The following is a 23,096-nucleotide window of genomic DNA, read 5'->3' on the forward strand; positions in this document are numbered from 1 at the left end:
AATTCAAACGCAGACGTGTTGGGTCGAAATGTCAAGCATTTCTAATAACACCAAAAAAAATCATCAGATAATTTTGACGCGCGAACAACAAACTTAGCGCTGGAATTGGTTAGACAACTTGCTAAGTGGTAAAAAGTGTAAGCTTGTTCGGCCTTAAGTTAAATTACAAATGTGCTAAGAAAAAACGGATTCTCTCAGAGGGATTACCCTTGTAGATTTAGCAAATGTCTCAAAGGCAATATTTAAAGAGATCAATTTTTAATGATCTAACTCTTAAGTTCGTTTTCAACGTGAAAAAGCTCGAGAAAATTTATTTAAACTACTAACGGAGTACTGTTCGTTAAAATTATCGACTTTTTTCGTAATAATTAGTCAAGAGGGCGAATAAATATGTAATTGAGTGTTCTTGGTAACGAAATATTCCTCATTATTTGTAGCGCTACGAGAAATTTGTCGTAAATAAACGAAGCTCTAAAATTTCAAGTACGCCTGGAATTTTTCAAAGCTTGGTGTTTACTTTCTGTTTCGCCTTTTGTAGAAACCGACATTTAACTAATTATGAACAATACAATTTGCTACCGTAATCATGGACTGTATTTACAACGTAACAAACCAACCGTCAAAATGCATTTTTATCACATTTTGGCAAACAGAAGTCTCGTCGATTGGTTGTATTTATATTGAATGAGACAATTTCCAACTTTAATTTTTGCTTAAGAATTTGAATGTGAAGTAAAATTTGTCAAAAAAAATGTGCACTGCTTGAAATGTCTCGAGACCTGAACAAAAGAACGAACAAGCAGAGATTTAAACGACAATTAGTAATTAATTGTTCCTTTCGGACCGATTTTAACTAATTTCAACTTTTTTTGCCGTTAATTGAAGAGATACAGCGAAAATAAACACAGACCCGTAATCCTCAAAGACTTACGATGAAAATCAACATTTTTTAAACGAACTTTGGCGGAGGCGCCGGGTTATAAAATTTAAAAAATTCTTCTTCATTAAAATAGCGTCAACTGGTTGCGTTGATATTTTTTAAGTGCGCCAGTGAAAGTTGCTAATAATACTTAAGCTGTAAAATAAAGTGTAAATAAATGAAATCGCGTTTTAATTGGTCGCAATACTCTGCTTTTTCTGAAATTATAAAACGTATATTCTTTGGGTAAAAAGTTGTTTTTCCCAAAAGGAGATAATAACTGGCGCTTATTTATACGAAAAACTTCTTTAATTACTTCGACACGAGGAAAATAAATTGGAGTTCTATATTCGTTCCCCTCACGATCACAAGATTATCATAAACACGGCGAAAGTCGAAGGCGTTTGAATTTTCCCAAATTAGTAACTAAGGAATTTACTGATGCGTAAAGAGGAGGCTCATCATTAGGGGAATGTCGTATTGACAGACATGACGAAAATTCCTATAGCGGCGAATTGATGTATTCTTATCACTTTTGTTAGCGCCGAGTAGCTAAAGTCGTCAAAGCGTAAAAGTAACATTTTCCCGTTCGTCGACGGACGGTCGTTCGTCCACGAAAGAACAGACCTACACACCGCCTACTTAGTCCGCGGAAGACAACAACAAACGAGCTGTGAATTAACGTTTTCTGTAAACACGAATTTATTAGAAAATTTAATGTTTTAATTTTGCGACGGTGTGTTGGAGAGATTCTCAGGTATTTTGTCGGCTGCAAATAGTTAATTAAAAGTGGAGCATTTCATGATGCGTTGGAGTGTTTATTATGAAGTTGCGTTAATAAGTTTGGTATTTATTAATGAAATCAGGGAGGTAATAGTAACGGAGAGAGGATCGTTCGAATTAATTGATACAGAAGTGTAACATTATAATCAAGATAAATTAAAGCCATTAAATTTAAATCTAAACAGGGAATATGATTAGTCGTTGTGAGATGTGGGATATGTTATGTCAAGGACAACATGCGTAGATGTTTTAGCAAATTCCCTCGGCACCAGTAATAAGGAAATTTTGCTTTAGATAGTTTAATGAATTAATCAAATTTAATTATCTATTCTAGGCGTGCATACCAAATTCTAAACTTCTAATCACGCTAGACAGATATTACCGTCTCGCCGTGGATGCTTATTTAATATCGCACCAACACCGAATAATCTACTTACGCCTAAATAATGTGATGTAGGTCTTTCGAGCAATCAGGGAGTACCTGTTACACAGGTAGACGCGGATTAGCAAATCTAGATTAATATTTTCTTAAAAACCGAACGTAAGAGGAAAAACACGAACTCAATAAGATTATCGAGAAAAGTTTGGAAAAAAATGTTGCGTTCAACAACCGCCTTACCGTCGGCGTTGCTATGCCGGATCTACGTCAAAAGCGCGACTTCCGGGCGGTTTTTTAAGTCACAAATTCAATTTACTGAAAATTGCTCTTCTCTGGTTTACAGTGTTTTTATACCGCGGTGTACCGTCACGCGATCCTTTAAAACGCATTTAATTTTTCCCGAAATTTATTTTAATAAAATTATCTGCTTCTCGAATCTACAACTTTAATCAATTAGATGAAATACTCTCTCGAAAAAGGATCGACTCTGTTATTTTACAAGAGTTAATTAAATCATTGCATTTATCTCCAGAGTGTAGTGGATTTAGCAAGCGTGAACTAACATAACAATAAGAAGGTTTCATACAACTTTAATGTATGCAAAACATACACCGGAGTTAACTAATTAGAAGCAAACATCTGTGCTGTCTACAAAATTTCCATTTTCCAATTTCTCCTAACAATTCTACGTGAACTTCCAAATGTCGCTAATCAACGAAACACGCCGATTTTACCTGCCATCAATACCCAACTTCTCCACTAAACTCAAGTGCAACTTACATACGGGTTATCCAGTGGCGTAACCCAAAACATAAAACACCGTCAACCCACCGTCAAAATTTAATACCCGCTGAGAACCGAACTACTCGATTATTCGTCACAGATGGTCGAAACCAATCGAAAAAAAATCGACGGATTAGCTTCATATAATTAAAAAATAATCTCGCAGAAACACTAACAATTATTTAGTTTGTTGCATTGTCGTCGAAACATTGTTTTACCTCGTGTTTTGAGGTAAGTAATTGCTTGAGTGAAAATGGTGGAGGCGCCGGGTTAATCCGAATTTTAAAGCTTCGATTCTCTAGTTACGCCACTGGTGCTACACTAATTTCCAACCACTTTCCCATGGACACGGCGAAATAATAAGCTTCGATTGGCTCTTAAACTTTTCCACAACCTCAAAAGCTTCCAACCCACAATTGCAAGCAAAATTTTTACAATTAAGTTAAGGTCCGCTTGAAAATATACACAACTTTTCCGGTAACAGTACAGCTTCGTGAAAAAATCGGTCACTCGTTGCGTCTGCCGCGTATTCGCCTAAATAATTCCTACGTTAATTAAATTTAATAATAAGACGAGCGAGCGCAGCGAGCGAGCGTTGCACGTTTATTGCATTTGTGCATAATTAATGACGTTTCGGCGGGTGTGTGTGCCCTTCGACCAACTGATTTTATAATTCATGTATGCTAAGCTTCACTCGGTGTAAAGGGTTTCGAAATTATTTCGGTGACAAGAGATCAATGGTAAAACATTCAAAGCGTAGAATACTGAATAGATAGATCTTTATCTCTTTTGTTTGTTAAAAGTCAATCCCCTGTATTCCCGTTTCATCATTTCAGGTTTGTTACATTAAAAGAAGATGTAAAGCATCGGAGCTGCTGGATGGAGGCGTATTGTGGGAAGCGAATTTTTTTCATCGACTTTGTGTCCAATGTCAGGATTAAATAACGGACATAAACTATGGCAATGTTTGAGGCATAGATACAGTAGTAATAGCAGGGAGTGAAGAGGAAGCCACCAATGGCTTCCTCAAAATTATCAATATACGCATTCCTCTTATGGTTGTTGTGGTTTCATGTTTTTCCACCGATGGACGCCCAGCTGATGTGGACATCCATATATCTAGGGAGTGGAAACAGTAAGTCGACATGTACATATAGAGTGTAAATAGTATCTGTGAAACCAATAAATAGCCAGGAAATAATGGAACGCTCCAATCAAAGGGAACTATTGACTTCCTTTAATCGGTTCTTACATTCCCAATGCATTATCTGATCTGGATGCAACTGACATCCAATAAATCTGGTAACACGAAAACTTTATTTCTCTATTTTCTTAAGAACTTATTTCATCGAAAGAATTAACTCACATTACTTTGCCAGCGTTATGTCCGATTTTCAGCGAAAATTTTAATTAAGAAATAAATTCCAGTATCAATAGTGTCGAGCAGATTTCAAGCAGCGTCTTCAAAGTCACTTTTTCTACCCATTATTTTCTGTTTTTAGCTTTTAATTACATTTTTCTGGTGGTTGTTTCATCAGTCTTCGTTCCGTTCTTCAAGCTTTAGTGATAAATGCAATAAGACGGCTTTGAAGAAATTTCAACTTTCAACTGGAAAAAAACGACCAAAATATGTACCGCCAGAACGTGATAACTAACCTCAATCGACTCCTTTTTTGAAAACAAGCAGTTAGTCAATTAATCGTAATAGTGTGTAATGTTGGTTGCATAAGTTACTAATATTATTTCAGAAAACAATTTAAAAAATGCATTGAAAGTCACTAAAGTATTTGTTCATAAAGGAAATTAATCAAATCATAATTCGCCTAAATTCATTCCTTTCTCTGACGTTTTTGATGGTCGATTATGTCCTGGCGTTCCCTACTTCTATCAAAACTCCAGAAACAATTTCTAATTTCCGAGCATAACAGCAAGATCAGTTTAGAGATTTTGCGACAAATTTAACTGAGCTATATTTGATAGGACGTCTGTTATTGTCAGTGAGTCTAAGGGTTCTGCAGGGGAGGCATTTGTTATTTTCCTTGTGACAATTAATTAAGCCTCCAAAGGTTTCCCTTTAGACTATTATTTCCTTAGCTGGAAGAACAACAACTGGACTTTAACGTCATTCTCATGATAAACAGACTCCTCAATCTTGAACTCCGACAAGAAACCCAATTTTTACCTACGAATCTGCGCTTAATCAATTAATCAATTTCGTAGATTGCGACACACCTTTACATTGCATGTAAACATCCAAGCAAAGGAAATGACTCGTCTGGGGGCGGATATCCAGCTGTTAAGTCCACCCTATTTCTAAAGAATTAATTTAGATCTAAATACTCCGCTTCTCGATAATGTGTTTAAATATTTATTTAAAAAGTGGAAATTAACGCCCAATATTTACTCCACCGAAATCAAAATTGCTTGTCAAGTAGTGTGATTAAAATACTAACTTGATTATTTGCGATGACGTCATCAACTTTCAGGAAGGGGACAAAAGTTGATTAAAAACGGGTTTACAATTGTTCATGAATCGTTTTCAATTGTAATTTTATAAATCTGATGTGTTTTAATTCAGGTCAAATAGATTTATGGACACAAGAAGCGAAAGGCTGTGCCTGTCCTTGGAACCGAACCGACCAACAGTGTGCTTGTTGTGTGTCCGAAGGAGGTTGTCACTGCGGAAAAAATGCTCCTAATCGTTGCACACAGTGTGGTCTCGAAGAACACTGCAATCACAGTACGTATAACCTTTTATTTTTTTTTTAAGTTTGATTTGTTTAATTCTGTAACAAAACACAATTCTCGGCTAATTGTCTCCAACACAGCGTTACGTAAATGTAACGAGATTAAGAATGATCCCTTTGTATTGGTGCTCGACGTCGTAACAGAAATAGACAACACGTGCTGTCATAACAACCCCAACCTACGAAACAATCGATCGTTGTTACTAATTTTACTGTACACTTCTACAAGACTATAAAAAATATCACTTGGAAGAAAATAAAGTCGGTGTATTTTCCTGAAAACCCGGCGAGCTTATTACATATCAAACGTCGCCGCTTCCGTGAGAGCGGAATTTCCAAACTGCGTTAAATTATTACTGAAACAACAAAACTGGGACACCTGGTGTAGATATAAGTTGGTTTAAAGTTAGGTAGAGGAGAAAAAGTTATGATGCTAGATGGGTATAATAACGTCCTGACAGTGCTCCACTCGTGAAGGTCTTCGCCGCAATGTGACTGTTATTTGTTAGTGCTCGTCTACGGGTCCAAAGGTTGCTGCAAGCCATTTTCGTTCCTCTTCGCGTCTATAATGTAAATTAAAAGGCGCTGGATAAAGTTTCGCCGTTCTGAAAAATCCCCAATATGATTAATACGAACATGTCCGCCATTAATCAAGAAGCGAACTGTCAATTACGTAACGACGCCACATTTGTATTAATAAGCCGGCAAATTAATATGCCACTTGAACAAGCATTGATGTAAGTAGGTAGCGCATAGGAGAACCCCAGTCGGAACTAAAACACCAGCTCTGAAATAACACACTGGAATGCTAAAGTTACAAATTGATGCCAATTAATTAGTTGATAAAACAGCGTTTGAAAGAGGAGACAGAAAATAAGATTAATGCAATATTTAAGTATAGACAAGCCGAAGATAATTCGCACGTGTAACCAGACCCAGGCTCGCCCACTCCAGAGGTGCGTATGCAGTTCTTTAATTAAACCCCCCGATAAAATAGTTTCGAAAATCGATCCCAAATGAAGGAAATTTATTAAACGAACTCGCACAACTTGCAACGTATGATTAATTTTTGGATTGTTTGTTTCAGTGTGTAATGTGACGATAATTTCGAGCGAATTGATGGCCAGATCCGGAAAAAGTTTCGGCCAGATTAAGTCACCCTCTTTGGAAGGACCCGACGCCTGTTGGTATACATTTATTCCGTCTTCAACTCAACGAGTAGAAGTTCAGATTTATAGACTTGTAAATGCTGGGAAACATAATGGCACCAGGTCAGAGACATAAATTTTATTGTTATAACACATGGTGTTACAAAGTTTCTTAGGTTACGTATCACTGAGATTAAAAAAATGTAATTACTTTGACAAATTTACTCAACTTGTATAATCCTGCCAAAGCTTTAAACTTCAACACGGTAATGTAATTAATTTGCTGTCGCAGCAGACTTCGGAAAGCAAGAACCCTGTCATAATTTAACCGATGAAAAAACTGAAAACGCGAAATTAAAAAGCTTCCTTTCTTTGCGACATCCACAATCGGGTGCAAAAAAATTTTGGTAACTTAAGTTTTACGTCGACTGTAATGGCACTTCTGATTTATCTAGTTGTATTTGTCATTAGTACCACACCAAGGATACAAAAGTTACTAAAAATTTAGTGTTGTCAAATTTTGACTCACCATTAGCCACTGTGTTATCAGTACAGAAGCGTGCCTTTTTGTTTATAAGCGAAGTTCGAAACAATACAAAATTATCAAGTTTGCTAACAGTTTATGAATTTGTAATGGCTGACACTTGAGAATTGCGTTACCGTAATCGAGAAAATCATATTAATTAAGATTTCCGCATCCTTAGAAGTTTTATTGGATTATGAGGTCTAAAACAATGGAAAATTTATTCTTGGTTGCTTATTAGTTTAATTAGAAACGGTTTACAAATTTACATATAAAGTACTCGTACTATAACGAAATTTCTCCTCCCTTTGCGTGGTAATAACACGACAACAGACGTGTTTTTGAAAGCATTTTAAAAGTTTTATATATTATATAACAGTCCTAAACTTAATTTAACTCACATAAACAACACAATACACATCTTACAAAGTGAAGACTTCCTAAGGCGACTAATTCATTCATTATCCTTTGTGTTAGAACTGCGGCTGAAAACGAAAGCGCAAAACCGTAAATGTTTTTCACGAAGGAAATAAATATTTTTTCTTTCAGTTGCGTAGGGGGTTTTCTGCAGCTTGCAGGAGGGCCAGAACCGCAATATAGCCAAACCGACAACCAGATTTGTGGTAGCAACGAGAGATATGCTCCACCGGTTGTTTTCTTTGCCGACGATGGATTGGCCACATTGTTATTTCAGTAAGTTCCAATTTACACATCCCGGTAAATAATTAATACCACAAACAATAGTGCAAAATAAAGCGCTTTCCGTTCGCCATCGAAACGATTTTATCCGCCTTTTTGCACGTATTAGCATGTTCGGATGTGTTATGGACTCGCTAGAACAAACAGGCTTAAAACGTCATTTATTTTTTTAAAAGACTACCCACTGTAGCTTTTTATGTCACCTGATACTTGTACGGCAAGTGGAAATGTAAACTGAATTACTCGATCGAGACTAATGTTATATCAAGCGTTGTCCACTTGATCACAAAACGGAATCATCTTACACATAGCGGGAATTTGTTTTGAGAAACAGACAACCACTGCTGCCTTCCCGATTAAAAACTAATGCACAAATTTAACGTAGCTTTAGTTAACAACAACGGAAAGCGGCCGCTACCTTTTACCACCTCCGTAAGTCCATTCTGACTGTCCGTCTATTCCAGTCCATTACGTGAGTAACCGTTCCCACCTTTGTGTCCCACTTACACAATGGTCGATGGTAGTTCCATTCACTTACCCAAATGGCGTTTCGTGTAACACTGTTTTCTCCTTAACTGCTATCGTTCGAATCCGAAAGCGTGTAATTTCTCCATCAGTTCTTCTCAGTTACGTCTCTAATTCTGGACAGCGGTTGAAATCGTACGAGATCCGAGGCTCGCCCTTCTCCCAACTTTCATCAAGAAGTTTTTCGCGTAATTTCCTTATCACGTCTTGAAGGGGTGAAGCCGTACGAGGTTCGAACCTCGCGCATTTCCCGGATTTCAGTTTTAAGGCGTCCTCGAAGGGATTAACCACCGAAGAAGCTTTGCGCTACCCCCTGAAACCCAGTCCGGGGTTGGTCTTGACGTTTTCCTTGTGCTCGTCGCTATGCCGTCTGTTATTGTAGTCCAAACGGGTTTAGGGGGTATGACACGAATGTCCCCGTCGGGTCGAATGTTTGCATCCTAGCGGTACCGTTTGGACTACACGTCGGGTACTGGTGAACACTAATCCAGAACCTTCCAAGCTGGTCCAGTTCGAAGGATCGAAGCACACCAGGTCCTAGGCCTTCAATGAGTCTTTCGGGGTCTTTCCAAATTCTATATTTATTACTTGGGAGTGACAGGGTACCGAATTTTGCACTTCCGCTGTGATAATACAGGTTGTGGTCCCGCGTCTAGACAAACGCGGGGTTAGGTTGATTCTCACAGTTCATTGACCCGCTGACTTGTCACACTAGTTGTTGCACTCCCCTGACTGACTCTTGCGTACCGCGGGTACGTCGGATTAACGCTTACACTGTTCCGTTGTTTCTGGGACCTCCGCGACGCTCGTTATTCGAGATTTGTGCCACGTTTTCCACGCTCCGTGTATGTTCCAAACATTTCGCCCGAGAACGAGAGTATGTACGTAACAATATTAACTCCTTCAATTTCTTTGAGAGCTATGTTTATTAAATTAGTTACAATGTCCATGACGGTTTTTCCCCATTTGATGCAAAACTTTTCTGGTAATTCTGGCGTATGTTTGTTAAAAATGGTCAAAGTTTTGAAGTTTGAATAAATAAATGTCTGGGGAAAGCTTCTTGAGGTGTTGTTCCGATAACGATTGGCAAGAACAATTATGATGTTTATGTGAAGTCGTAAGTGGAACCAGACGTGGAATTGCTTTTGTTGTGTTATCTATTTCTGGCCTCGTATTTATAAAACATGAAAGAAGCGCGCGAGCCTGAATTGTAGGTGTGCTGGCAAGGTACAAGAAAAATAATCAGTGGTGCGATGCGAAAAGTTCAGTTTCATGAATGTTGCATCGAAATATTTACTATATTGATCACGTTGCGGGTCTAGAGGATCTCATTAAGAATTCAAGGTGAATTAAGGCTTTATTACTGAGGAACGTTCGAACCCAATAATCACACTAGACGACTCTGGTTGAATAGAAACATATTAACCCCAAAATTTACACCATGTTTGGACATGGGAATAAATTTAAATTAGTTTCCAGGCAATATCGAGTTAGTAGTGGCACTTCCTCACTAAAATATAGTTTGTTTTCGCTATATTTTAGCGACAGAGGGTGCTTATGTGCTTGCATAATCGTAATCAAAAACGTATTTATGCGCTTTAGCGCCATGCACCCCTAATGACGGGGACGAATAACCTCTCATCAGTATTCCGCCCCATTATCCATTGTCGTCTTGGCGCGTCCTATATATATGATAGTAAAAGCGGAGTTATTAGAAGGTGTGTGTTTTATCGAACTAAAACGCCTTCCACCTGTTCGGAGAAATTACGGTGGTGCTTTTGTACGAAGAGCGGTTAAGACGCGGGAGGCACCTGCTTCGGCTTATTCGTTGATACGCCAGACCGCACAGGCCAGGGGCACCACGGCGTTAAGAAATGAATATAATGGTTTTAGCTTTTCCTCTTAAAGAAATTTTATTTCCCCAGGATAACGGAAAAAACGCGGCGTTCTCAATTCTTGGCATATTTTAGTTTCACATCAATAAATAATAGCGACGGTTTAGGATATCAGCCACGAGGAGGAATGAAACTCCAAAACACAGGTAGGGAAAATATTAATATTCTTTGTTTGCTTCTAAATTTCGCCCCTAATTTATATGTTAATTTATTGTAAGGAGGTTTTCTCATAATTTGATTTCGAAAACATCTAAATTTTAACGTAGATGCCTCGAATTTATATCTCTATACAGTATACGCGGTCTCTTAATTTTTACTTTGTCTCGTAATAATTTTGTACTTTCACCGAAATTGTCTAAACTTGGCCAAGCAGCCGTTGTTCTTGAACGAAACTTTGGCTTGTGATTGAGTTTTAGATTAGTTTCCAAAGAAATCATTAGATATATGAGAAAGTTAGTTTTTGAATTATCGAATACTCCTTTTATTTATCTTCAGAACGTTTATACCACGTCTTTAATTTCCTGTAGGTAACACCTTCATATTCCGTATTCTAGCCACAAAATTCTGGAGTTTATGTGCTTTACAGATTGTGACTGGCTCTACCAAGATTTCGCATGCAACAAATCTGAGCAAGAGGGAAATTCTTGCGTACTTGCTAGTCCAAGCTACCCTGGTGTGTATCCACCTTATCGACAATGCAAATACCACATCACTACTAGCAATGAAAACATTCAAGTACGCATTAGTTTCACTGCACTACTCTTACCGCAGTAAGTTCTACATAACCTCTAAATGTTTACTTTCACGCAACTATATACTATTGGCAAATAGAAGTAGCGGACCTAATTTTTAATACCGCTATAGGATTACCATAAAAGGACGAACTTCTGTCAAACAATGCTTATTATCCTTTTATTGTTGTCTTTTCTACCTAGTCTGGCCCTATTTTCAATGCCGCTTCGCTTAACTCATCTTCATCTCACACCTGTGCTGATGTCTGTTTATTAATAGAAGGGTAATAAACATTTTTTGACAGAAATTCAACTTTTAACGTAATACTATTACTCTCTTAACTGTCACTTCTTTTTGTCAACACACTTATGCAAAAATGTTAACGAAACAACTGCTTTTAAAAAATTGGCTACCTTTACAAGTGCATGTCAGGGACTAGCTTTTCCTAACACCTTTCAACACACAATTCACAACTTTCGGATAAAGCTTGATTTCATTACAATATTACCCTAATCGAAACGTGTCTCCATTCTAATTGTTAAAATCATTTTTTATAAATTGGATTAGTCTCATGTAGCACCAATAAACACCTCTGCTGTGTTCCTAGAATTTCAAAAACATTATGTAGTGGGGGTTCTGGCTCACTTTTTGATGCTTATACAACTTTGTGAGAACACAGCCACAAGAAATACATATTTAAAATGATTTTCATTACAGTTAACAGTACGCGGTAAAATCGTAGAATAGGACAGTCATACTTTTGTTCCTACTGAGAAGAGCAGAAAACTTGAAACCATCTTTCCGTAAATATGGTATCCGTTGAAACAAGTTTAAATTTTTTGTTTAAGAATCTATCTAAAATACACAAGACACGGCACTCCGCATTTTCTTATTACCTCAAAAGTTTATCGCATCTTGCATTTCAAGACTTAGTGAAGATTAACTATAAAACGAACTTGTTACAGGAATTGCAAAACAGATTACATATCGATTTACCAAGGTTCGACAACAAGTAGTCCTTTACTTACAACTTTGTGTGGTAATCAGCGTAAAACTTTGGAATATTATGGACTAAATTTGCTCGTAGAGTTCAGGTAAAGTATTAATGCAAACAATTCTCTTAAATTTAGTTTTTCTGTGATTAGACTCACGGGAGACACAATACCTTTTAAAATTCACAAAATCGTTGTTCTATTTCTTTGCTTCTTTCACTGTAGATCTGGGTCTCAGAAACCACCATTTGACTATAACGGCTTCGTCGCAACTCTAAAGTTTTCTGAAAGGTCTCTAACTACTGAAGCAACTACCACGGTACACATACACCCTCGGACGACAATGTCTAATCTAATTTTTCGTGAGTAAAATTTCTATCTACTTTTTCGAGGTTTGTGGTATAAGGATCAAGAAATAAAATCGAAGAGCGTACTTGCGATACGTTACAGGAGTGTTTTGTTTTTTAGCAATGAACGAATCCATTACGTCTACCCCGGAGACTTCTAGCTGTGACATTCTTATATCCGGAAATAATACGAGGTCTGGTCATTTCGATACCAGGGAACATGAGTGGCATCCTATTTGCCGCTTAGTATTCCAAGGCCGTGTAACCGACGTAGTTCATGTTTCTTTCTTTAACTATCGATTACGGTAAAAACGGTTATCCGAAATTGAGACGTTAAAGTCTAACAAACACTTTTTAGAACCCCTTCATGTAAGTCCGTAATAGAAGTAATAGATAACAGGATCGAGGACAAGAGAAGCATTATTGATAGAATATGTAGCCCGATCTTGAAGCAGTCTAGAGATCAAGACTATCGTTCTGCTGAACCGACGTTCTTATCTACCGGTAACACAATGATAATCATACTAAAGAGGTCATCGGCACCCCTTTCCACAAACGAAGCTGAATTCCTTGCGGGAGCGTATTTCTTTCATGACGGTAAAGCATTACTCAATATTTAACAGTGCTGAATAAATCATGTTAACTCGATGTTAACGCCCACATATCAAACACCGTCATGGTGTTTGTTGTGTAGGAACAGCGTGGATTAATGTAAACTTTATTAATATTTTCTTTAGAGCAAATAAGCGGAACCATGCAACCTAACGCATTATGCGACGTGAAGTTCAACGGGATTAACAGCCCTCTAGCAGGAATGATAGATAACCCAGGCACCCAGCACCTGTATTGGAACATCGATGGTCCTTTATCCTGTCGCCAGCAATTTATTCCCAGCAACAACCAAAGCATAACCATAAAAGTCCAAAGTATTGAAAATATGTCCAAAGAACCGAACTGTGTGACACAGTGCGGTGATAATGGCTGTCGCTGTGTTTCAAGCAGCCCCTTGAAAAATATCGATCATCTTATGTTACTGGGCGATAATAACCTCAATATAGCCTGTCTCTGCGGCAGCTTTCAAACGGAAGGCTTGCCAGTCAGTGCCCGGACTTGGGGATCCCTTACGGTCATCTACTCGGTAGCATATTACACTTGGACCAAAAAGGGCTTCGGATTTTCCGCATCCTACGCTTTCAATACAGATACGATCTGTGGCGAACATATCTACACGGTCCATTCAGGTGAGCGTACTACAACTTTGGCTCTCTTTAACACTTCCTTAATAGGTGAAATTGTAATGAAAAATCTAACGCCACCGGAAAATCTTAACCACTTTTACCAACAAAGCTGCACCTGGACGCTACACTCCAACGTGGAACGCCAGCTAGAGCTAGACATCACTTCCGAGCAAAACCGTAAGTCGCTCCCCCCGAGTTCCCACACAGCATGCCGCGGAATGCATCTCTAAACCTAGGACTCTGGTGACCCTACTTATATACTGCTTTGTAAAAAAATCCGAACATACGAAAGTCGTGTCACGCATTTTCCAAAAAGAGTCCACAACTGGTCTTCTTGGAACGGTACCATTTCGTGTTTCCGTACCGACGACGACAAAATCTATAATTACAATCAGCCTCAACTACTACCATAAAATATCGTGCGACGGCTTGCAGCTGGTCTAAATTTGACGTACTCTGGTGGGTTTTTCGCCACCAGGAACAATACAATTTCGTTCGTTATTATACTTGATCCTCTTGTTACACCAGGTACAAATACCACATCTTGCCACCAGAGGTAAACACAAAAATAATCAATAACACGGAAAGGCGAAGTGACTTGATTTAGCGATAAACCGAAGTTATGGATGTTTTGCGACCAATGGCTACTAATCTTTCGGTTCCCACCCTCCGAGTTGTTATTGACAACAACTTCTTGGGACCTCACAGCGGCTATTTGTCAAGTTTCTTTTTATTTTCTCCAATATTGTGCTGTGACGACCCACTGCGATTTATAGAAACGGGCGATTTCAGGATTGCCAACACCTTCCTTTTCAGCGACGGCATTCACAGAGTTAGTGTGAACGCTGGATAAATAGAGTTAACATCTTCAAAGACGGGAATTCGATATTTAAAAATATCAGAGTTCGCATTTCTTACAGGGCGGTATATAAACTAGAAAAGAATTTCAGTGGAATGCTTCTTCTGTAGGAATAGCGAATGAATGTCCGGGCGGTAGTGCAACCATACCGAATGTTATAATCATAATAATTACAGGTCCTTGCACTGCTTGGAATATTAGTATCCACGAGTACTCCCCCAGCCCTGAGAACCAACACTTAGGGGAACTGCATCATATATTTTGCTCAAGAGATAACCACAAGTCGTACTTACTACCCTGGAAGCTTAACACAGTTGTCATAAGGTATCAGCGGTGAAAACTGTGTTGTAGTTTTTTAAGTGTCCATTTGTAGATTGTTCACACTCAGTAGAACTCTACCCCAATTTAAAATTAAATGGAGATCGCAGGTAGTTCGAGCCAATACGAGATTCATTGGAGCACCGTCAGCTGCACCTAACGCTGTGTCATCAACAGACTACCTTGAACCTAATTCCATGAGCCTTCTATATATGCTTTTAATCTTAAGCAAACTGTGTTTTTGGTGTGGACCTAGTGGATTAAATAGATGAATATTGCAACGATAAGACAACGCTCTAGTGATCGTATTATTATTTGCACATAACAAATTAATGTTGTTCTTAAGTTCAAAAAGTCTAACCTAGACATTGTAGTCTACCATGCAGATTTTGTACTTATTTTAATTACATATATTGTATATAAACGAAAAATATGCCTTTGAGGCTGTATTTTTCTAAACATCTGCTCAATTTGATTGCCAAAAACATACATCTAAAATTTAACTAACTGAATGGGATTTGTCCCCCGGACACTTAACCTATTACGTTTCAATAGATCTCACACTATCACTTGCCAACCAGTTCATGATGGTTAAAGTTCCTACAACGTCAAACTGGGTTTACTTGACATTCTAGTGTTGAATTTTGGATGTATAACGTCTTTGATGTCTCTAAAAGAATGATATTCATTCTTGACATTCGTCTATTCATCTGTCTGTGATATAAAACTATTCGAAATTGCGATCACAAAAAAAATCAGTATAAATATAAAGCAATAATACAGGTAAATTGGGAATACTTGGATGAATAGGAAAAAACAAGAACTTAAGTAAGTTTGGAAGTGAAAACTTCAATTTGACGCTACTCTAGTCATTAGATGGTAATTTTCTCAAACAACACTGTAACAACAGAGAATTATCACTATCAGTATCATTAGATGCTTAGCCATGTACTAAATGCTGACATAACTATATTTAAAATTTAGAAATTACAAGTTGCGTTAATTTTTCTGTTAAGTTTTACAAACATTTACGAAAAGCTAGCATAAAATTTGCACGTTACATCTGTAAATTACAATTTAGCATTACAAAATTTTAAAAAACAAAAACATCTCGATATGTATCTTCATATTGTAGCCTTTTTTGGTGCCGTTTTTGTTGCAAATTGAGCAGCTGTTAATGTGTTAAATAGCACTGCACAATTTTGTTGTAATGTTAGGTTTGTGTCAATTATGAGATATATTATATGAAAACACAGTCTTCGAAAAGCATTCGTTTTGCAATAAACCCAACTAGCAAACAACGTTTTTTTTTCCACACTCACTACACCAAAAACGATCGAAGGAACGCGCACGCGCTCTGTGCAGCTTCAACGGTCCCTTTCTATCGACTGTCACACGAGAAGTCATCTGCCTACTGGTCACTTGAATTTGGCGCCACATTCGCTCCACTTTCCGAATGAACTCAAATGGATCCTCTACAAACAGTAACCTTTTTTGCTTTCCTCAACTTTTCTCTTCTCGTTACACATTCTTTCACCGAATCCAAATCTCTTTTATTTCTCTTTCGTCTACATCTGAAAATTGAAGACGCTCACTGACCGAAACATCTTATGATCAATTTCAGTGTGGTCCTTTGTGCCCTCTCAGTGACCGTTTTCGATTCTAGACCTAACATATATAACTACGACTTGCACCGACTCTTCAACACAACTTTTCTTCTAATTTCACTAATTTCTTGTTTTTTCTCAAATGAATGCAAAGACAGTACCAAAGAAGACGATAAAAATACGAAAAAAATTATAATAGGGACATCCAGAAAGGTACCAAAAGAGAGATTTTAGTGAAAACAACACACACATTGGTTCTATTTCTTTGTCAGCCCCGTTGCAGATAAATAAGGACCAATAATTAATCCTAGTGGGTAAAAATAAGAACACTGGGACTTCAGTCGTAAGAAATATTGATTTCTCAGTTTATTTTTTCTCATTTTCCCGTTTTAAAATTTGTATGTTTTCAGACAAAAAAAAACTAAATTATATAGAATACTCTATTTATTTACGTTTGTACCTCCTAATACAAATTTCTCTATACATACATCTAGATGTCTTTACAACTCACAACTTTCTGCTATAGGCATCGCAACATTCCTGTTGTGATTTTTCCTCTGGAAGCTAGGATTGGCCCCTGCATCAATTTCCTTCTTGTACAAATGGGCAAGTCCTGACATTGTGAGGCAGTGTGCCGGAACCTGTCTAGAAACAGTACGTTTCTTATACCCAAAGTTACAATCCGGCAGTGGTCTAATGCTAAAGCAAATCTGGTCACCCATAATCACATATTTAGTTCTATAGTTTATCGGGGACATTGCAAGTCCGGAATCGTAAACGGAAACAACATCAACATAACCCACTGTCTTTTGATAACACGTATTGTCTTCTCCTTGAATCATCAACATACCATTCATACGTTTAGTATCTTGCTTTTCAGAGACGGTGTTACTAGCGACGAAGACTTCAGAACTACGGATGACACAGTTTCCAGGATAAGTAAAATCTGTTTCGGGCTCTCCGGTAAAAGTTCCACAAAGACCACGTGCAGCATCGCGGAATTTATCATTAGTAACAGTCAATTTAGCGCGAACTCCATCATAAACTATGGTAAAAGCGTCATAGACTACCATTTTGACTTCGTTGTGGGGTAATGTGTACACTTGCATGTAACCCTCATGAACATGGGAGGTCGATTCTGCGTAAGTTATTGGTTCATCTTGAATGAACAGTCTAGGATATCCAGTTGTAGTACCAGAGGGTTTAAGTGTTACGTCAATCACTTTGGCCAGTGTGTTTGGTGACTGAATGACTATTCTGATCTCTTTTTGAAATTTGTTCTGAGATTGGTCTTCTGGGTTAGCGCGTACGTATACAATGTAACCTTCAATTTGTTGATTTAGTTGATCCGTAACTGACAAGTCTGGATATTTTTTAACGGAAGATGGTCTCCGTGGGACGTAGTGGAACATAACGACCCAATCCTTGCCCAGAGTAACCGGGTAGGTCTTGTTGTCCAAAGTGTTAACAGCATCGTAGTCCACCACGCAAAATGCTGAAAAACAATCCTGGAATTAACGAAACACAAAGATAGAACCTACCTTGATACGAGGGGTCATTAAGGAGGTGTCCTTGAACGTGTGTTTTGGTTTGATGTACCGGGTGAAGTACAAGAGGCTGCCTCGAAAGTGGATCCATCGGGAGCTTATCGATTTCAATTCTTCCAGAACTACCACTAATAGAAGCACTAAGGGACGATAAATCTGGACTATATTGACCCTTTATTATAACACTATTCCTTCCATGAGAATAACTATCTATGATGTTTTCCGAAATTCTGGGATACATATAGTGACGCAAAACACTATACAACTTGTAAGTTTGATTCACCACCACAGGGTCTATGTTTTGATACTCAAAACTGATCATAAATTGGTCCAAAATGCTGGATTGTGCTGTCAAAATCGCACACGGTGGTAACTGGTGGTTACCTTTTGTCATTTGTTCCTGACAGACTTTATATTCCGGTTGATTTTTTAAATATTGTTTGCGATTTTCACTCCTAAATAGTTGTACTTTGGCATTGATTTGTGACTCATTTTCGTCTCCGTCTACTGTGCCTTCAATTTCAACAGTAGCAGAAGGATCAAAATTCAAAACAGAGTCCAGACTAAGACTCGGAATGTTAGGAATGTTGCTATTACTGACAATATATACTTTTACAGGCTTTTCTTCTTGGTTGTCTTTCGCCACCTGCATAAGAATACGTCCCTTTGGGTCAACATTGCTTCTACCCCCAGAAATAGTTGCAGAATATTTCATTACTTTTTGACCTTCAAGTAATACTACTGCGTCAAATACTTCAGCTTGTACGTTACTAATACCCAAACTACTATTTTTCAAAAATTCACTTTGTCTTTCCCACGATTCTTTAGAAATGGGATGTTGAGTCTGAATTTTTTCTAAATCTTTAGGCTTCGACGATCCAGGCGAATATTGTTCTTGGTGACCTAAATGAATCACCATTTTGTGGACAGTAGTTTGGGCAGACCTAATTCCAAAATCAATTTGCACATGTTCGATGTTTTCGTCTAACCACGATCCAAGAAACATGGCCATCAAACCGTTATTTGTTATCTTGTTATACAAAAACCCATAATCGATCTTTTGGTTACCCGTCATCTTTAAAGAGAACGCAATTCCTGTGGACTTTTCTCCAAATACAACATCCATTTTTTGGGGGTTTCGTTGAAAGATAATTTCCTTATGATGTTTTATGCTACAAATGTCATTCTGAGTAGTATACGGCCAAGTACTGAAATGTACCAAAGTCACATTATTCTCTGGTTTGGGGTTCGTGATTTCCCACGTCGTTTGCTTATTTTTGACATCAAGATGAAGTTTCGCGGTTAAGTGCGGTATCAGAAGTTGGAAGTTTTTGTCGTACCCTGCACTATAACGCTTATGATTGAAGGGTGTAAAGATTCCAAACTGACTCTGCGCTCTTCCAGTCATAAACCCGTGGACTTGAAATTCGGCATTGACTGTTTCCGGTTTTTGAAGACCTTCTTCAGAGTAGACAGAAGGGTTAGACACGACCTTGACGTCACTTTCTAAATGGATCATAGTCGGTCTATCATAGGAGTGAATAAAAGGCAAACCCCACGAAAGCGGAAACGAGACGACCATTTCCGGTTGAACAGCCATCTTGTTATAATCTAGGTGTTTTCCATGTTTTAGTTCTTCCTCGATCTCTCTAACAACTAAACAATGATTAGCAAGCTATTGAACAAACGTCAAACTCCTACCTACCTTGTGTTATGTTTTCGATCGTTTGATTATCAAAGGAGAATATTTTTTGCAGAGATGCTATGTGGAAAAACATGTAACTTTCAAGTTGTTCTCTTTGTTCGTTCTGCATGTTCAAAAGTTTGGCAGTATGTTCGCTGGACCATTTGGTTTTAATACTTTCAGACGCTTGTTTCTCTTGCAGTAATTGACGATAAGACTTCGTTTGTTGTTCAAACACATTTGTTAAATCGTCAACACTGGACGTCAAAGTTTTGAGATTGACGATTTGTTGTTTAACTCCTCCCACACGTGATCGCAACATGTAGTTGATACCTCGAGGTAAAACACAGTCTTCACCGCCCACGAATTCCGTTATTTGCTTGATTTCTATCTTCATCTGCTCGACCATGTAGTTTTGCAAATATATTTTGGAGTTTTGGGTGTCAAAATTTTCTGTGGTTAAGTAAGGTTTAGCTGACCATGCGGCCTCCCGACTAAAAAATTACCAAAAAAAGTTTTGTAAACTTGTATGGTTGTAGTTACTTACATTTTAGCCAGTCGTGGTACATCTAGAGTAGCTGCAGCTTCAATAGCTGATTTGACTGCGACATTAACTTGAATACTTGTATCAATTTTGGTGTATGCAGCCATTTCTTGCAACATAGCTGATGAGGGGCTAGCACGTATGAGTTGGTAAACGGCAGCGACCCGCACTTGGTCAAAGTCTTTGGCATTTTGGTAAATTTTAAACAAAACGGAACGAGCAGCTTTGGGTTTATTGTTAACCAAATTGTCAAGGGCCATCACCATTAAGATCCTTTGGAACTGGGACACCTTTTTCTTCCCTTCCAAATATGGTTTAAATACTGACAAAATACGTTGATGACCAACATTACCAAGAGCACGAATGTATACATGAATTTGTTTAGTGTGCGTTTCAGTTACAGCTTTGTCAAGCATGGTAGAGAAATATGGAATAACTTTATCTTTAACAAAGGAACGACCGTCTATGGTATTAAAGGTTCCGAAACTGTGAACAGGATACTTATTATGAGAATCTTTTGCGTTAACATAGACGTGATACAGAAGGGACGAGTAAGACAACACGAGGGACTCATTTAAAGCTTCCAGTCCCATAAACTGTGTATTCTGGACCATTTCAAAGAAAAATTTCATATACTCTTCTGTGGGATAACGGGCTGAGTTGGCAGCTGTAGCTACGAGTTCGGCTGCTTCATTTCCAGAAACTTGATCGTTTCGAATCCATTCTTCAATGCATTTAAGACCTGGACCTGTTCCTGTTTGGGCTACAGCATCACGGTACGCCACCCAAGTCGCCCCTGAAGTTCTATGCTGGTTCTTTCTATAAAGCTCCTCAGCTACTTGTTTCATTTCTTTGTAGTTCATAAGTTTAACCAAACTAGTCAGCATTAGAAATTTTCCTAAAGTATTTTGTTCAGGAATGTTCTTAGGTTCTTGGAACTCTTGTCCAACTATTTTGGCAAGCGATCGTACTCTTTCCTTGATGTCATGTAGCAAACTAATAGCTTGACCGTCAAAACCCACAGTTAAAGGTAACAGAGGAGCAGCAGGAGCCTCATCCATGTGCGGTTTTTCTTGAACATGAAGATAGATTTCAGGTCTTGCTACACCTCCGCCCTCACTAGATGCCGTAGAAGAAACAGAATCTTTCATCTGGCTTGAACTTGCAGAAGATCCACTATCATCAGAGTCTGTTTTGATTTTCGGTTGTGGTTTGTTGGACTTACCGAAAGGTTTGTTGTACCGGTAAACAATCCCCACACTGATCGGATTGGAAACATCTTCCATTTTTTGACTCAGTGGCTGCATAAAATCAAGAGTAATATTTACGATGCTTAAAGTCGATCCTCGTTGTGTGTCTTCTAAATTTGGTCTTAAGCTGACTTCGTCAAACGTAACTGAACTTTGCAGAGTGAAATTTTTCAAGCTCCCAGAGAGAATGATACGACTTGTTGAACTCCTAGAGAAGAACTCCCCGATTTTATTACCAATTTCAAAACCGTCAGCTCCTTCAAACCCAAAATGATAACCAGGACTTTCCTTACTGTGTGTAAAATGTTTGTGTTTTACTACTTCTATGAGTTTTTCGTCTTGGTGTTTCTTGGGGGCCAACGACGGTTCCGTTTGTAGTAGATATTCGGGAAAAGGATGAATTTCGTACAAGGTTTCACTTTCTCCAGTAACCGTTTTCTCCATGGTCTTAAAAACAGCAGTTTCTGAATCATCCTGAGGTAAAATATTAATAGAGCTACGAATTTTATTTTCAGCTTCCGTGTCAATCTGTAGTTGACTGACGACACCTTTGATCATATTAGCTTCCCAGTTTGAGATTGATCTATCTACGACGAGATCATGGACAACGCCGTTATTCATGACAATTTTAAAAGGTTTAGATGACAATGGCAACTGTTTGTAATCAAGTGGTGACTGAAGAATTTCTTGAGCATCATTTAGTTTGGAATGAAGATCAGAATATCGGACATTTGAAAGCTTAGCGATTAAATGCCCGTCGGACGTCGGTTGGATGAAGAGATCACTAGTGAGCACAATTCCGGTATAGTTTTTGTTGATTTGGTTAAGACTTGTTAAGATGCGCCCACTGACCTTGTAAGCATATTCCTGGTTGTGTTGCCAACCTGGATTATGATCCGCGTAGGCGAAACTTACTGAAAAATTGCATGCTTTAAGTACACGTTTATGTAAGCTTATGTTCGTGTTATGACGTTATCAAATATTTTTTAATTTTGTCAAAATTTAGTTAATCGTAGGTAAGCATTTACAAAAATTGTGTTCGTGTTCCCATAATTGTAAATAACAAATATTATATCTATTTATGACACCACATCTGACACCTGAAATACTCTTAATTTAATAAACAAAACTAAACTCACCTAAAAAAAGTAACAACACCTTCAAACACATGGTAACCAAAGTGTTAAAATCTTTGTTCTTTTTGATTTATATAAGAAAATTTATTAATAATTCAGCACTTCAAAGGTCAACCACAATGTACCTAATACCGTCAATCAGCATTGATAATTCTTGGTAATTTTAGATTTTTTATCTTTTATAAATAAATTTGTATTTATTTGAAAATTTTTGCTAAAATCTGCATTAATTTTATCTACATTTGTAAGCACACGGGTTTCATTGATCAATTATATTGCACCATCTGACCTTTGGTTCGTGTCATGAAAAATGCTATTTTCTTATTAGTAATGATACCGACAAATTCTCCAAGATAAGAAATGTAAATTTTAGCAATAAACCGCACCAGAAAAATGCAAAAACGTCAAAAAACGAATGATCCAGAAGAGACGAAATTTAAG

General features: G+C 37.8%; 2 protein-coding genes across 4 annotated transcripts in view; one reads left to right on the forward strand and one right to left on the reverse strand.

The window, feature by feature from the left end:
• The window catches only part of LOC135141559 (uncharacterized), a 93,528-nt gene extending 77,340 nt beyond the window's left edge, over positions 1 to 16,188 (forward strand). For 2 of the 3 annotated variants that reach the window (XM_064072769.1, XM_064072771.1), the window contains exons 2-15: positions 3,701 to 3,999; positions 5,443 to 5,604; positions 6,699 to 6,882; positions 7,832 to 7,975; positions 10,432 to 10,547; positions 10,988 to 11,171; positions 12,099 to 12,227; positions 12,351 to 12,487; positions 12,594 to 12,777; positions 12,831 to 13,069; positions 13,210 to 13,713; positions 13,759 to 13,887; positions 14,746 to 14,893; positions 14,943 to 16,188. In XM_064072769.1, the coding sequence (XP_063928839.1) occupies positions 3,882 to 3,999; positions 5,443 to 5,604; positions 6,699 to 6,882; positions 7,832 to 7,975; positions 10,432 to 10,547; positions 10,988 to 11,171; positions 12,099 to 12,227; positions 12,351 to 12,487; positions 12,594 to 12,777; positions 12,831 to 13,069; positions 13,210 to 13,713; positions 13,759 to 13,887; positions 14,746 to 14,893; positions 14,943 to 15,159 (2,595 nt within the window). In that variant the 5' untranslated portion in view covers positions 3,701 to 3,881 and the 3' untranslated portion in view covers positions 15,160 to 16,188. Of the gene's footprint in view, positions 1 to 3,700; positions 4,000 to 5,442; positions 5,605 to 5,662; positions 6,568 to 6,698; positions 6,883 to 7,831; positions 7,976 to 10,431; positions 10,548 to 10,987; positions 11,172 to 12,098; positions 12,228 to 12,350; positions 12,488 to 12,593; positions 12,778 to 12,830; positions 13,070 to 13,209; positions 13,714 to 13,758; positions 13,888 to 14,745; positions 14,894 to 14,942 lie in introns of those variants that run through there. The other variant, XM_064072772.1, reaches the window with a different exon arrangement.
• Positions 16,189 to 16,926: 738 nt separating this feature from the next.
• Positions 16,927 to 22,703, reverse strand: LOC135141587 (vitellogenin-like). The gene is made up of 5 exons (XM_064072822.1): positions 22,659 to 22,703; positions 20,273 to 22,433; positions 19,747 to 20,219; positions 18,036 to 19,697; positions 16,927 to 17,989 (listed from the first exon to the last, which is right to left on the reverse strand). Exons 1-5 carry the CDS (start codon positions 22,687 to 22,689, stop codon positions 16,995 to 16,997), a joined length of 5,322 nt encoding a protein of 1,773 aa, XP_063928892.1. The 5' UTR covers positions 22,690 to 22,703; the 3' UTR covers positions 16,927 to 16,994.
• Positions 22,704 to 23,096: the final 393 nt, after the last annotated feature.

The sequence above is a fragment of the Zophobas morio genome, unplaced genomic scaffold (assembly GCF_036711695.1).
Source record: "Zophobas morio isolate AGI-343-1 ecotype UQ-CSIRO unplaced genomic scaffold, CSIRO_AGI_Zmor_V1 ptg000044l, whole genome shotgun sequence".
Taxonomy (NCBI): domain Eukaryota; kingdom Metazoa; phylum Arthropoda; class Insecta; order Coleoptera; family Tenebrionidae; genus Zophobas; species Zophobas morio.

Bases quoted from the DNA above. Each gene is read 5' to 3' on its own strand.
- LOC135141587 (XM_064072822.1), bottom strand. From the start codon at position 22,689: ATGTGTTTGAAGGTGTTGTTACTTTTTTTAG. The intron at 22,434-22,658 runs GTGAGTTTAGTT...GCAATTTTTCAG, and splicing joins GGTGTTGTTACTTTTTTTAG to TAAGTTTCGCCTACGCGGAT. The intron at 20,220-20,272 runs GTAAGTAACTAC...GTAATTTTTTAG, and splicing joins GTACCACGACTGGCTAAAAT to TCGGGAGGCCGCATGGTCAG.